Source organism: Apus apus, chromosome 4 (assembly GCF_020740795.1).
Source record: "Apus apus isolate bApuApu2 chromosome 4, bApuApu2.pri.cur, whole genome shotgun sequence".
Lineage (NCBI taxonomy): Eukaryota > Metazoa > Chordata > Aves > Apodiformes > Apodidae > Apus > Apus apus.
The window spans coordinates 72217967-72234627 of NC_067285.1; the positions used below are offsets into that span (position 1 = coordinate 72217967).

At 38.3% G+C, this 16661-nt stretch overlaps 1 protein-coding gene across 4 annotated transcripts in view; it reads left to right on the plus strand.

Annotated features, from left to right (window-relative positions):
- Positions 1-8701, plus strand: part of GLRB (glycine receptor beta) — a 46369-nt gene extending 37668 nt beyond the window's left edge. For all 4 annotated transcript variants that reach the window (XM_051619078.1, XM_051619077.1, XM_051619079.1 and 1 more), the window contains 2 exons: positions 715-1007; positions 5992-8701. In XM_051619078.1, coding sequence (XP_051475038.1) covers positions 715-1007; positions 5992-6288 — 590 coding nt within the window. In that variant the 3' untranslated portion in view covers positions 6289-8701. The remainder of the gene's footprint in view (positions 1-714; positions 1008-5991) is intronic.
- The last annotated feature ends 7960 nt before the right edge of the window (positions 8702-16661 follow it).

Sequence of the window (16661 nt, forward strand, 5' to 3'; positions counted from 1 at the left end):
AGATGTATTTTTTTTCTCATAAGGGCTTCCTGAAAAGCTTTTTATCTAGAAGGTGTCCTCTAGATCCCGGAAGCTGAAATAGGGAATGATTGTAGACCATCAGTCACCTCAGTGTTTTCATATTCACAGTGAATATGGAACACAGACTTTTAAATGTGCTGATACAGTTTTACTTTTTAGCAAAAATTTCCCTTTCACCTAAGTTTTTCATATCACACTTACTGACAGGTAGTTCAATGAATTACTGCTGCTGTAGCACAATTCATATTTCTGGGACAACAGTAGCTCTTCAAAGAGTTGGAGTCTTTTGTTTTATGTATCATATATTTCTCTTCCATCTTGCCAGACTTACATGCACGTTTTAGGAAGTGTCTCTGGAAAACCCATTTCCCACTTGTGTGATGCATGATGAAGCAGGAAAACCACAGCAACCAGTTTAGCTTCACTTCTTTCTCCATTTATAAAATTAATGTACTCACTAGTAATGATTCATCACTATCTGCAATATCCTACGTGAATATTCAGTTTAACTTACTCATTAACTGAAGGCATGTGCACTTTGTTTACCTGCTGCAAAATACACCGACTGCATTGTGAAGTCCCAATCACTATTACAAAAGCATCATGCATTGTTGTCTGTTTCAGAGGGAGACCACAACCAGTGTCAATAAGAGTAAGTTTTCTTTAATCAATATATTGTTTTTCTTTCCACAGGTATTTTCTCAGTGCTCAGTTTGGCATCTGAATGTACCACTCTTGCTGCTGAACTTCCCAAAGTGTCTTATGTGAAGGCCTTAGATGTCTGGCTGATTGTTTGCCTTCTCTTTGGGTTTGCATCCCTGGTGGAGTATGCAGTGGTTCAGGTAATGCTAAACAATCCAAAGAGAATTGAAGCTGAAAAAGCAAAGATTGCTAAGGCAGAACAAGCGGAAGGGAAGGGTGGAAATGCTGCCAAGAAGAACACTGTGAATGGCACAGGGACTCCTGTCCACATCAGCACTTTACAGGTAAGAGCTGCAAAGCTGTGTACACAGAATCAGCATTATCCTCTGCTAATGCAATTCCAGGAATATACTGTCATAATAGTTTTGGTCAGTGCTTAATCTTAGAAGAGATCAAGACATTAAAAACATGCTGGTAATTAATGGCTAGCAATCTGACCAACTGGTCCCTAGTGATTTGGGGTCAGAGGTACTAAATGAAAAATTTGCCTTTTAATATCCTAGCAACATGGTTGCTGCTGAGCTTCAGGTAAATAAAGTAGCAAGCAGCTTTACAGTTGCTATTTTTCTCATAATAAATAGCAGCTGTCAAGCCGTAACTATACAGAGGACAGGACTCTCAGTCAGTATTTGCTGAGAGTGTACTCAAATAACACCCGTCTCATTGCTTTTCTCAGGATGGCTACAGCTGCACGGCATTGCATGTCAAGCATCTCTGAACTCAGGGATTCAGAAGTCTTGGCATTTGTAAACAAAAGACAGGTCTGTTTGTCTGTCAAACAGTTCCTGCATTTCTTGTGTTGCCAGATAGAGTTTATGGGTAAATTGTTCAGATCTCATTATGTGGATAAAAGTGAGATGTACATCTTAGCTCAGGCCAAAGTTTCCCATCATGCTGGTAGCTTCATGGTGTTGCATAACTCCCCTGTGCATTCAAGGAGTTATCTGACATTCCAGAACAACTGTCCTCAGTCCTGAGTGACATTTAAATGACATTTATTCTACAGAAGATATGTTTTGCTGCAGTATATGAGATATGAATTTGGCTTATAGTTTTCAGTGACTCAGCAATTTAGATGTATAAAATATAGCTATTAGGCCAGACCCAAGTGATAGTATTGGTAGCATACAATGTGACTGCAGAGCTTCTTTAAGGAGGGAGTAGTTCATTCTGAAATCACAGAAACCCTGTCCTAGTATCAAGCTGACATTGCCCAATAACTGATTACCCACAGTCCAGAGCAGGTGCAGATACTGCAGAGTGGTGCAGTTGACCACTGTAATTCTCTGGTAGAAGGATCTCCTGGGAACTGTTTTGGCATGCAAGCAGGCTCAGCTTAGAGCAAGCCCATGTCTGCTTTGACTTGTGTCATAAGTAATTCCCCAAGCCCAGGCCACGTGGGAACTGAGTAGAAAGAAAGACGGCTTTGCTACAGTCTTGCTTCCTCTGAACTGAATGTAGTATTTTTGTGTGTTTAGCAATTTGTAGGTCCCAAATTCAGCTGTTTCTTGGGACAAAATAGTTGCAACAGTCCAGCAGACCACCATAAAATCTATTTATTCCTGCTTCAAGTACTTAAAAAGTGTCAGGGTACGGGGCCTATTGTTCCTTTTTTATGACAAGAAATTGGGTAAAGGGATAAAGTTTTCAATATATCCTAAAAATTAAAAGCTTGATGCCATTTGTAATTGAAGGTGAGGAGAAGAGGACCCCCCCCCTCTAGCAGAACCTGTAGGGGTTCACCTGGAAGTTTTCAATGGAAAGCTGTCAGTAAAGTCAGTGATCTCAGCTAATAGTCACCAACAGCGAGTGAAGTTGGCAGGATAAAAACAATGCTTACAATCTGAGAATCAGCCAAAGATGGAGAAAGCCTTCCACTGATGCATAACTACTTCTTCTCTCCACCAGATCTTGCGTAGTGGCTGACGTAAAAGCTGGATGTTGCCAGCATACGCCAAACCCCTGAGTCCATGCTTTATGACTCATGCGCCCTCCAACAAAACCCTTGAAATGTCAGTGCCATTTTAAGCCTACAGGTTTATCAATATGACTGATTAAAGTCAAGTGTTCCATCCAGCAAAATCAACTTGAATGTGTAGAAAAAAGAGAAAATTCAACATGAGCACTTCTACTGCATTTGTGAGGAGCTGCAATGTTGATGCATTTGCAGGCAAGAAGCCATGAGAAAGAACAGTTTGGCTCCCTTAGCTCATAGCGGCTGCAAGTAAATGTTTTAAGCAGAGAAGAAAATTATGCAACCTGGTGGTAACTGCTGACACTGACTTTTTATTGGGTGTCCTCAGTAGGAGTTTTCATGTGTTTCCTAGCAATATAACATCATACAGTGAGAAAAACAAGCAACAAGGGAAATGTTTGGAAGATGAATCAGTTTATTTTTGCTTTCACTGGTGGCGTGATTACAGGGGGAGATTGCACTGTTAACTATAGCAACACCCCTCAGTTTGAAAAGTCACATTTTCATCAAGCCCATTTATAGAAGCTGTCCCCCTCAGATAATGTGCTTATGACTGGAGAGAACATTTGCTGAAAGAATTGCTCAGGCAGGTGGTGAATAGGACTATGCAAGTGGTGGGAATAGTTCTAAATCCAGTTACATTTGAAGAGAAGTAGTGCTATTGCTTTCCTTATCATTTCAGAGCTGCATCTAGGCTTTGAAACCTGATATGGGTTATGTTCATCTCTACTGATTTATAATGTATCTGATCACTGGTGGTGACCTTTGATGACCTGGTCTTCCCATATTGTCTTTTCACCTTGAGTGGCACTCCAGACTCAGATTTTTCCTATAGAACCACAAGAAACCCAGTATACATTTTATCTTCCACACAAGACCACAGGCTGCCATCTGTTTCAATAGCTCCTGACAGCATTTCAGGTACAGGGTAGGTACTTTCTGCTCTAGTGACTCACGTATCCATCCTTGGAGATAATTCAGAACATGACTGTTAAAACGCCCTGAGCAATCTGCTTTCACCAGGAACTTGGTCTAGATGATCTCCAAAGGTCCCTGCCAACCTCAGCTATGCTGTGATTCTTTGATGTTTTATGTATAAATATTCTTTTGTGCTGCACTTTGCAGTTAGAGGTGTAATGAGAATTTGCAAGGAGTATAATATTTGAAATGTGATGGTGAATTCCTGCTGAGCTGCTCCAGAAAACATACTTGGTCTGAATACATACTCATGTTAAACAATCATTACTTTATTGATGATTTACATCTATCATTATGGCAACAGCAAGAGACAAGTACAAAACAAGTGAAAGAAAGATTAATCACTAAGTTTGTTAGAACTAGTCCTTCATCTTGTATGGAAGACTCTTAGACAACTGGCAGCCCTAGTGACAAATCTGCATGCCAAAAGAGACTGGGTGCAGCAGAAGAAATTATTTTATGGCAGAGGTGCTGTGTAGGGCAGAGAATGCTGCATTACAGTAGGGAGGCACTTCAGCCTGAGGGATGCATGCTGAGTTTAAGTGGCTGCCAGTGCTGTAGCATGTTTGAAGCTTTACTAGAAATGAGGGACAATCCATTTCTACTCTAAAAAATTCTTGAATCCAAAATTATGGCATTTTATATTACACTTCATCCTGGTGGATAAAGAGGACTTGATCACAGGATGAACAGTCAGTTGAAAAGGATCTTTATTCTATTTGCACAAAACAAATCTAGTCAAGTCCTGCTATTTTTGATGCTGTGAAAAGGCAGATTTCACAAATTTGAAAAGTATTTTTTCTCATCTCAGTGGAAGAATTTAAACAAAAAATATGAATGATCCTGGTGAGCTATCTAACAAAGTTCAAAACAGCTACAGACCAGAGGGAAAGCTATACTAATTTAAAAACAAAACAAAGCAAAAAACCAACCAAAAACCAAAAGCAAACCAACAAACAACACAATTGAAAACAAACTCCCCAAAGACTGGAAACTAACTCAGCTTCAAGCATTTATCTTTTCTTCTCACTGGCAAATGATAGCAATTAATGTAAGCTGAAATCCAGAAAATAGGTGTAGAAAATAGTTGTAGGTAAAGGGATAAGTGGTTAGCATAATTGAGAGCAGTAGGAACTTACTTTGCAAAAATGCAAAAACCAGTACAAAGAGTATTGGTCCAACACTAGATAGACATGCTGTAAGTGTCACAAATCAGCAGAAAAGGCAAAAGTGTTGAACAAATATTCTACACTGTGTTTGGGGAAAAGCCAGATATATTCTATCCGATGATGAAATAGCTTTTATTGACAGCAGCTAATGAGGATGTTAAAGAGTAGCTATTAAATTTAAACATTTGACAATCGAGATTTCAGCTTAAGTTGCCTCTAGGATTTTTTAAAGAGCTGGTCCACAAGTGCTGTGGAGCATTAGTGTTTATTTTTTTAATAAATCATTTTAAACTGAGAGGGTTCCAAAAGACAGCAAGAAGCTAACATCATGCCAGTACTTTTTAAGGCTAAATGGCACAACATGAGTAATTATAAGTCTGACATCAATCAATGGGAAATACTGCATAGCTAACAGGAGGTTGACTAATAATAATTATTCATATGTATTAATTATCCTTAATATTATTCATAATTCAGCCTGTAGGAAATACAAGTATTCTGTTCCTGGAATTAAATTTTTCAGTTACACAGTTCTCCAGTGTATATGGATGGGAGGTGCTGAGAACAGTATCTCATCTTTGTTACCTGTCTTTAGAGAGGCACCAAGCACTGCAGGTACAAAGAAGGCACCTTCTCGCTATGCAAGGTGGTCACCCAAGGATGAGATATAGGAACTTGAGCTGGCTACTTGGTAGAACCCAAATAGACTTTAACTCTTGCATCCAGCACTGAATTTTAGGCTTAATTCTGACTATATCTTCCAGGCCTCAGAAAAATGTAAGTATTGAATAGTATCTGTCCTGCAGGTTCATCAGCACAGAACGGATTTCCAAAAATACTCTCTATGGAAATTCTCTCTCCCCTTCTGTCATCTTAAAATGAGTCTAACTATAGCAGGTTGCACAGCATGAGGCACCTTGTGCATGAAAAATTACACAATTATGAATGTTTGGATTAGTTTATGTGATTGACTGATCATCCTTAAGTACTTTATAATGCAAACATTCAGCAAATGAGGCTGATGTAATGTATCCCTATCAACAACTAATTTCCTATATGTTTGTGTGCAGAGTTCTCTATCAGCTGCATCAAGTTTTTTTTATGAAATATGGTGAGTAGATAACGATTCCTCTCACTCTCTCATAGGTTGGTGAGACCAGATGCAAAAAAGTTTGCACTTCAAAATCTGATTTGAGATCCAATGATTTCAGCATCGTTGGAAGCTTGCCAAGGGATTTTGAATTGTCTAATTATGACTGTTATGGGAAGCCCATAGAAGTCAACAATGGGCTTGGGAAATCTCAAGCCAAGAACAACAAGAAACCTCCTCCTCCCAAGCCTGTCATTCCATCAGCAGCAAAGAGGATCGATCTTTATGCAAGAGCACTATTCCCTTTTTGCTTCTTGTTCTTCAACGTCATATACTGGTCCATATATTTATGATGATTCTTTTTTTTTCATATGTGTAAAATATATCCCATTTCATTATTGCAGTCGTGAAGGCCACTGTGTGAAATTATTTGCATTTGCAAAGCAATATGTTTTATTTTGATGCCATGTGATTGTACTGAACTTATGGCATCTGAAATTTGAATGAAAGCATGACACTTGCAATGTCTGTGCTCTGACCAACCTTGTATATAAATGTACAGCATACATCCTGCTTTAGGAATATATATGAAGGACAATGCATACTACATTATAAAGCTGAATAATGCTCTACAGTTATTAGTAACATACAAAGATTTAAAGTGTTTCTGGCAATGAAACTGATGTGCACGTTGAGTATTATTAAAGTCAGTATTCTAGTATATGTAGTATTTAACAGCTTTTCTGCTGACTTACAGAGGAAAAAAAAAAAACCCACACCAAACATCTTGTTCTTGTATAATTTTAGATGGCACTGTTGAAGAAAAAGCTAAGATGTAATTCATATTATTTAGACTTTGTAAATGAAAGCAGCATTGAACAAGCTCATCTTGTCTATGCGAAAAACAAAGATCAGAGGATTACTAATTTTGTAAAATCCGCTCATTTAGGAAAAAACCCCAACAATTGTGTCCATCAAGCAGGCACACTTAAGTGTGTGAGAATATGCTGACAATAAAACACTGGGCCAAATTTTGACTGCTGGCACAAATGAGATACAATGTGTCAAAAACAAAAAGACCACTTTCTACAATAAAGGTATCAGGAGTTTTTGAGAAACATCACAAGTTGCAGTTCAGTATCAGCTTATGTTACCCTTTTTTACATTATTCTGTCCTCTGGCTCATCTTCTGTAGCGTCTGACAAGCCTGCAGTATGTAAGTCACACATTTTTTTTGGTGCATTGGATGCATCTTACTCATTTTTGTTTTATTCATCCCCTTGAAAGTTTTTGGTTTAAACGAAGCAGTTAGGATGAAATCCCACTTCTACTGGTAGTTATACTTTTTTTGTTTGCCTGTTGTAGCACCAATGACCAAAGTTAACACCTAGCCACCAGTAGAAGTGAAGATGTTCTGGAAAGTCTAAGGAGCTGAAGCTCTTAAATATATCGTAAGACCTTGTGCCTATGTTTTAATTAGTGGCTGCCCTCACCAGCTCATTGATTTGGCAGCTACATTTTGGAGAATAAGGTCTTATGCATGAGACAGTTCTGATAGGAGACTGCTCTCCATAATCCAGAGGAAACCCTATGACATGGAGACTACTAAAAATTTTCTCCATGGGGTGCTTGGGGCAGGACTTGTGGTCTCCTGTGGGTGCCAGGGTACATCCCTTCATAAGGGCAAGTCATGAGGTGAAACGTTGCCAAAAGAAAGCTGCTTGTGTGTAGGCATCTGCGTAGCGTGTGTTCTCGGGAACACATTGGGACTCGGCCTCAGACCTGGAGAGTGTGCTGTAGAAAAACATGTCTCTGCTTGTAAAGCTGGAGCACCACAGTCAGTTAAATATTAAAATAAGACAGTTCTCATTAGCTTGGCAATTCATAACAAGAAATATGGATTATTGGCTCCTCACAGGCTAGGAAGGGACTAAATTAAAGTTATGAAGCTTCCCATAGCACAGAAACGGTTACAATCCCACTCACTGTGCTACATTTCTAGCTCATCCAGGATGTGTTGAGCCAGTGCAGGCCACAGGTGCACTGTTGGATCACTTGGCTATTGCCCACCATGTGAGTGTTGTCCATGTCACGTCCAGCCAGCACAACCAAGAGGTCAAAAGTAGGAACAGGAAAAAAACATCAAAGCCCGCCATGCTGACTTTGCTGGGTACCTGGGATTTTTTCAGACCACTGCCACTTTCCATTCAGCAGCTTGGTTGATTACAATTCATGTGTGGGTTGAAGAGATCTGCTCTTCAGAATAAGGTCAGGTGATTTGTGCCAGCCTCCTGGCCACTTTCACATGGCAATTTCAGGGAGCCACTTTCCCAGGAAGTCAGAGTTTGTCCTTTGGATTTACTTCTGGTCTAAGGAAATGGAAGGGAAATCCCAGATGTTTCTAAACCATGTTGAATGGGGTCTTTTAAGGTCTAGTTCAACATTTTTATATTTCTGTCTGTTGAAGGTATTTACAGAGTTGTCAGAGACTCTAAGAAGCAATAAGGATAAGTCAAAGAGAGGAAGGAAGGGAGGAGTGATTTTTCTACATACAATCAAAGTGCTATATTTATAGACATTATTTTTTCTCATACTTGTACTTTTTCTTACAGTACTGGAAGGCAAGAAAAAATTACCCTGTGCTGGAAATCATATGAATTTTTGAAGATAATTTTCTTGTTAGAACTCTTATTAAATGATTTATCTGTAATTAATGTCCACATCCTATCTGTATAATCTCAATTATAGATTTTATTGTTAAATTAATCTTTGTTCCTTCTTGCTTTCCTGCTTACTTTACAGCTTTTGTGTTTTATCATAAAACATTTAATCAATAATACACTGTATTTGCTTTCCAGCTTACACAAAAAAGAAGCAAAAAGAATGTGTATTGTTAAGATAAAGGCTTTTGGTTCATTACAGCACAGAAACTAAGGACAGAAGCAAAGTTCCACAGCAAATTTGAAACAAAATTTAAAATAAAACCATATCAGCTATGAAGTGTTAATTTTCTGTTTACTTAAATTAGATAATATTGCAGTATTTGTATTACCTCAAAATATATTAGCTTGTCCTACTGAGCAGTAATAATGTATTTATTTTTTCTTCTTTCCACTAAAGGTCGTTGAGAGTTTTGCATACCATATCACATTATGGTCCTCCAGCACCCTCTAGTTGTAAAATTCTGCATGTTGACTTATTTCTAGAACAAGGTGCAAATATAAAACTGTACAGGCAGTTCAGGATGTTACTTGATAGTGGGGCAAGGGAAAAAAAAAATAAAAATAAATGCACAGAAAAATCAATGGACAGCTATAGAAACTTGTAATGCAGTATGAAATTAAAGGTGCAGAAAATAAGACATTCAAGTGGTAGCAAAGGTGAGGCTCATGTAATACATATTAGTAACTAGATTAACTAGTCATGATGTCTGAACAAAATGCATGACAGCAAAATCTGTTTCTGAGGGAGCAACCATCTGTGTTTCAGCTGACATTTACTTCTCCTGTTTGGTGGTAGAAGAATTACAATTTTTTTATTCTGCCCTTAGAAAACCTCAGTGTTTTGTTTTTGCTCTTAAGCATCAAGGAAGAGCATCCAAAGGGTTGGTTCCTTTCTTTTAAAGTGTTACACCCCTATCTTTCTACTTGAAGGTTTCAGACGTATTTAGAACACTGCATCGGGAATTTCCATGGAGATAAATGAATTCATTGCTTGCCTGCATCCACAAATTTAAGCTACACAATAAGTAAGGATGTGACTTGAAAACTGTAACAGCTGCTATGTGCTAATTCCCTGTTGGGATGTGTGAAATGCACAGTATGGAGTAATCCACACCTTACTTTCTCATGGTAGCAGGAAATGTGTGGGGAACGGGAGAGCAATTTCAGTGCCCAACAACCCATTACAGAGAAAGTAGTAATGTTGCCTTTTTGAGTAGTTTCAGTGAGCACGACCCAGAGAGATTGATCTGGCTGTATAATCACTTTGGAGCAAATGCACTTACAAGTAATGGTTGTTTCAAAACATTTCACTCTGAAGTGAGACAGTATGTACTTAAGCAGTCTGTCATAGCTGTTAAGGTAATCCGTTAAGAGACGTTATAATACTGCTGAGACCATTGGTCTCTCCTTCAATTAAAGCAGCTTACCATTATGGTTATTGGGTGACTTGTGCTGAGGATATTCAGAGAATAGATAACAATGAATTATTTCTTTCCAAGGGAGAGCCACCTGAATATATGCAATGTCAAGCAATTTTTCAGGCTATGGAGATCACTTAGTGCTGAAATGAGAACAAATGCAGTGTGCACCAGATAAGGGAATGATGGTACACTCTTACCTGATGCTTTGGCATACTAATTTTGGGATTAAGGAAGATAATGTGACCCAAAAAAAAAAAAAAAAATAAAATTTAGATACCAAGAGATTCAATAATAAGGAGTTTTTGTGTCTACAATTCAATTTAGTTGTGTCTAACAATTTAATTGCTCTTTATCATAATAATATCCTGTAGCAGTTACCTAGTCTTTATATAAATGTGAAGACTTACTTAAAAAAGGAAAAATTACGCTCATCTGTGGTGCCAGAAAGATACAGGAACTAGTTCTTTTCGTAGGAAGCCCTACACTTGAATAAAAACCAGAACATACAGAAAACAAAACGCATGTTTTAAAGACATAAAATTCTCATTGTTGTGGTTTTGTCTGTACTATTGTATCAAATAAATCCCAATCAGCTGGGCTTCTTGCAGCCCTCCCTTGCATTTTGGCTTACCCAGTAAAGTTGCCTGCTCCTCCCAGCACCTCTCCTCATTCCATCAGGGGTAACAGTATCAGCAGACATTTTAAAAAAAAAAAATCATGGCTATTTGGAAGTCTTTCTGAAAACCCTCCATTGCTATGAATATGTCTACACTGCAGTCACTGAAATGTCTGCAGCTAATGCAGGCTTATCCAAATTAGCTTTAAACTAGCTGACTTGGGAACGGCTAGCAACGTAGCCATGGTAACAGTGAGCTCCGGCTGGGATGCCTACCTGCTGGCGTAGGAAATTAAAAAATATACTTTGGTGTTAACCCCCACAAAGCTTTGTGCTGCCTTGGCTATTACGCTTGAGAGTTGGTTTAAAGTTAGCTCGTGTGGGAGGATCAGCCGCTGTCTGCAACATACAGATGCACGCGGTATGACGCACTGTGTGCTAGGACAGGAGTATTTTTTCCCACTGGTGATGTGAAGGATGCCACTGTAAAATAGTCTCTCAATGGCTCTTAATGACATACAGCATTTCTGCCATGTTTAATTTTGTGTATTGACAAGACTGTTCACTGGCAGTGCCAAAAATGAAACCCATTTTCCCAAACCAATACATGTGTAAGAGTCTGAGCTGGATTTGCCCACCTGAAAAGTAATGAGGTTGCCCACTGAGTTTAGGTTGTAAGCCTATCCCTTATACACACTAAAAGAGCCATTCTGTTCAAAGTCCCTAACTCTAATAGTAGATATTAGATTGTAACCTTTTCTATGATTAATGCGACTAAAGAAAATAGTGAGACTAATGAAGTCAAGATTATAAGTCTTTTTCCACTTCCAGGTTGTCCCTGGAGGTCAGCCCTGGTTTTGAGGGGCACTGATTGCTTTTCCGTGTGGTGTTTCTGAACACACCAGTGCCTATCAGGGTTCTTGTCACAGTTTGACCCAGGATCAGCAATTAAGCTGATCAACAAAACTGGCTTCATCCTGGCTCAAACCAAGACAGTTCTGGAGAATAACATTGACTGACTCCCTCCAAACAGTGCAGGCACTGGAAGGGTCTTCAAGCTCGTGCATGAACTCTTCTTCCAGAGTATTGAGTTAAATCTCAAGTCTGCCTGGCACCATTACCTATCACGCAGAGGCAGCAGGTACATTAAGCACATGTCTTTTAGTACAAGAAAATTAACAGTCTTTCCCCTTATTGCCTCAAAGTGTGGTTACAGTGACAGAAAACAAACATTAGGCAATGTGGGTTGCTAAGAGTTTCTATCCCACCAGGCCATTGCTTAAGCCACATGACATGCTTTGAAAGGAAGAAGTATGGGGACTGTAGAGACGAAAGGATAAGAAAGGATAACTCATCCATCTGATGAGTTCTTCAGGCTGTGGCAGTGAACAGCGTGGGGTTTTTTCGTGTATATCTGTGTATGGCTCTTTCTATGAATATCCACAGTGGGGGTCATTTTTCACTTGAGGAAGCAAATTCAAAAGCTTTTCAGGCCCAAGAATCCCTCCTGAGTATAGCAGGTCAAGTTTTCTGTACCACTGCCCCTGGAAAAACCTTTCAACTCAGAGGAATCCTTCTCTAATGCCATAAATTGCAAAGAAAAATCCCTGCTGAAACAGTGACTGCTGCTGAGAGGAAAAGCTGTGCGTAGGCAGCCCCTGTGTTTCCACCTTCTTTCACTGTAGCATACATCATGATAATCAATAGCACTGTTTTGCTTTTCTGTTCTACAAAGCACTCCTTTTATCAAGACTGACTTCTTTCCTCAGCAATACACTTCAGCTGTTCCACCTTTCATCCTGTATGGTGAGAGCAAAGATCGCGCGTATAACTCTGGCTGAGTTCAATGAAGACAGTGCTGACGCTCAAGAACAGACAAACAGTAAATACATGAGAAGACCTGGGATTTCCTTGTTTCTCAAATTTTAGCATCATCTATGTTATCTCATCTTAAGTATTTCCATATAACTTGGAATATTATTTTATTTGGATAACAACTCACTCCATGCATCATTTTTTTGACTGAAGTGTATTGAGTCATGAATTTCTTCTCAAAGCAGAATATGAAAAACAGTAGTTTGTGTGACATTTTTTAAATGTTGCTTTTCTCTATTAACCTTAGAACCTGCATTTGACCCAGAGATTACAGAAATGTATTTCTCAGTATTTATTAAGCCTTACATTGTCATAACAGATTTATCAGTGTCTAAGGCAGACTTGTTCTTTCAGATTAATTTGTTTGTTTCTTTGACTCCCAAAGGCCAGCTCATTGGAAAACACTAATTTGAAGACTAGCTATTTCAAAGGCATAATACTGACAGAAACTGACTGTAAAGACTGGTGGTTTTGACCAATACCATTCCAGCACCAGCTTCTGCTTTTGACAAAGCCTGTCTTGCTATCTGCTCCTGCTTCTGACAAATCCCGTTTAGCCTCAGCCTACTGGCGGGTGTAAAATCTTCACAGCATTTTTAAATATCCATCTGATTGCATCAGCTTCTGAGGCAGCTCTGCTTCTATTGTCCTCCTGAACATGCTTCAGAGCCAGATTATTACAGAAACAATCTTTTTTTAAGCAAATACAAGTGATAAACAGCACCCACCATGAGCTATAAACTATTTAATGCAACTAAACTTTAGGGTTTTTTTATTAATTCTTTGTATTTTCTAGTTGCTTGTTTTCCTGAAGGGAAAACTTCTTAAATAAATAAATTAATTAAATGGATACATACATGTACATAACAGCAGCAGTGGATCACATTGGCCCTGCTTGTCTTCTCTGGACTTAAATCTCTTTCTTTGCTGTGGTCTTGAAGCCAAGAAGGCTTCAGAGGATCTCCTGCCACTTGGTATGGCTGCCCTACAGAAGCTTGGACAAAGACAAGATCACCTGCACCGGACCTTCCCTGTACAGCTGTGTGCAAGGCAAACTAGGCAAAGGCAAGCACAGCTCAGTTTCCCAAACCCTGTGCCTTTGCCATTATGTGTTCATCACATTCTCCACTTGATGAGTTTTCTTGCAACAGAGAGGCACTTCATTTAGAAAAATAACAACAATTATGCCATGGTAATATTCCCAGATACTGCAGTTTCATGGGTGGATTTTACACCACTACTGTAGAATAAAGAATATTATGCATTTTACCACAGGAGACTTTAAAGAGAGAATGCATATCCAAGTTGGCAGCACTTTATAATCTGTTACCCATAAGAATGGCTTTATTGCTTTCTTTATCATATGCTTCTATATTGTTCCTATTTCAGGAACAGCATCTTAAAATGGGAATTTTTCTAAATATATGAATTATTAAAGCATATTGTGGTTTGCCCTATTTTTTTCCCACAGGAATATAAGAAAGAGAGAGCCACTTTACATTACATTGCTCTTGCAGCAAGTTTACTTGTCTCTGTGAAGAAAATCTTAATGAAATTAAATAGGTGGAAAAAATTTCATGGAGTGTGCAAATGAAACAGCCAGAAATAAATCCATTTATGCAGGACTCAGGCTGAGAGTCTGATGAGCTTTGACAATTGGAATAAATTATTTTGGCTGAAAGGAGATTCCAGCCTCAAAAGACAGGACAACGTTGAACCTTTCAACACTTTTCATTTCTTGGTTGAAAAGAAAAATACATCTTTATAGAAAAGACCAGGTAGTATATAGTGACTTCACATTTGTGCCTGATCAGCACATGCTCTCTGATAATATGGTCTTTCTGCTACTTCATGCTGCAAGAATTCAGTCAATGAAATCGTTTCTTCCCTGGCCAAGCCATAAGACGACTGCTGTTAGCTGTCTGGTGCACGGTGCATGACAGCAGGCAGGGCTCCATACACAACACACTTTTGAACATTGTACCTAAGTGTCAGTCTGTAGTTCAGAACACTTATCCAGTAACTAACTATCCAGTGTCCCTTCCCCAGATGTCCTGTGCAAGTTTTCCAAACCATATCCTCTGTTTTCTTACATTCCTCTGCATCAAATGATAGATGATAACAAGGTTGCTTTCTGTTGTGCTACTGGCCTTTTCTTTAGATTGGACGTGGCTGGAGTGAAAAATAATCTGTTGCTCTGTGTTTTACACTGCCTTACAGCACTACTGTAATGCACATAAATAATAAAACTTTTTTCAGGCATTATTAATAACAGACTCAGTGGTATACAGCAGTGATATTTGTATTTGTTTTCCCTTGGTCTCAACATTTCAGGAAGTATTCTGGCTCTGATTTCAAGTGCCTGGTATTCCTGGGTTTACACTGTAGTTCTTTCTGATTTACTCTCAGAGAAGAATCAGTCCCACTGCATGTATACATTCTTCCATTTATATTACTTACCTTTATATTACTCCTTTCTGGTCTTGGAAAAGAATTCTTAGAATAACCTCACATTTCCTGCCTCCAATCCAAATTCCAAAGAAGAATCTGAAGAATAACAAAGGAGAAATTGTGTATTTTAAAAGGGTAGATTTCCTCATTCATAATTTAACTTATATGCATAAATATCCATATTTAATATAATGGTATTCTTAGGACTAAGCCTTCATGAAAACAGCTCGTCTGGATTTAATAGCTTACTGGTATTTTCCCTTTCCATTATTATTATTTTGTTTGGCAAGTGTTTTCAAAGTACATCAATAACATACTGTGTATTTTTTCAGTTCCCTGTGAAATAAAACATCTCCTGCCATGGCACAGAGTGAGCTATGTAGGCCATGGGATATTAAATCACATGCCAGAGAAGTTCCTTCAATTGCAAGCTCAGAACAAGTTTTGTCACATATAATGTAATAAAAAAGTACTGCTTTTTAAAGAAAAACAGTGATTAATTGGTATCTCATTTTTTTCTGAATTGTTAGTATTAGTAATATTATTTAGTAATTGATCAGTACATTAAATTAATTACTAGTAAATAAATTAATAAAATGGATACTAAAAAGTATAGATGAGTTTCCTGGGGGTTTGTTAGCTAAATCCTTGAGGTGGGAAACTCACATTAGGTGATACAGTCTCTTATCAATAGGACAATTATCCAATAGTACTGTAGACATAATCACCTAGAGTCTGGTGGAAGTTAAAAGTGAATACCACACATCTGTCCAATTTGTAGATTGCTTACTGTCTTTTCCAGGATGGAGTGGAAGCCCAGCTCTGCTCCTGTCAGAAATCAGGGTTCCTTTCATGGTTAGTATTCAAAAGTAAAAGATTGTGGGAGGCCATGAAGGGCAGTATTTTCAATCCATTTAACTTCACTCTCATTTCATGAGATGTTACTGTAATTGGTTATTCATATGTACCATAAAATCATCTGTCAGTAACGACAAATTGTCTGTTTTTCTAATGAGACACTGTATTGAGATGAGCTATAATTAATAAAATTATAAAATAATCAGATGACAAATGGAGAAGATTCCACTCCAAAGCAAAACATTTTTACTACAGACATTTTTTAATGTGCAGTGCTGCAATAGCTGTGAAGAAGTCACATTGTATTCTGCTCTCCTGTTCAGCAGTAGTGCTCAGAGTGCTAACAAGATTTGTGATTTTCCCTAAGTGCCTCAAATAACTGAACTCTTCTCACTGTAAAGAAAATCTGAACTATTGCTACTGTTCTAGTATGAAAACATCAGTAAGAACCAGATAATCCTGAATCCATGTTTGAGGCTAGAAATTCCTGATCTCTGGATATCCCTTGCTTTTTCCAAAGGAGATCTTGTGTGTTGTGGGTAAGCTCATTTCATTGCCTTTGACATTTATTTGCTATAGCTGACCAGCCTCTAAAATGAAGGTCCTATCTTGTTAGTACTACTAAAGCCACAGGAAGCCCAGAAGAATACAGGTGAATGTTGGTGAGGGTTCTTTTCCATAAAATGCCTTCCAGTACTCATATTTCTTTCAGATACCATCAGCAAAGACTTATCATAGTTTTGGTCACAGAAATTGAGATATTTAGATTAGCAGACCTGTTT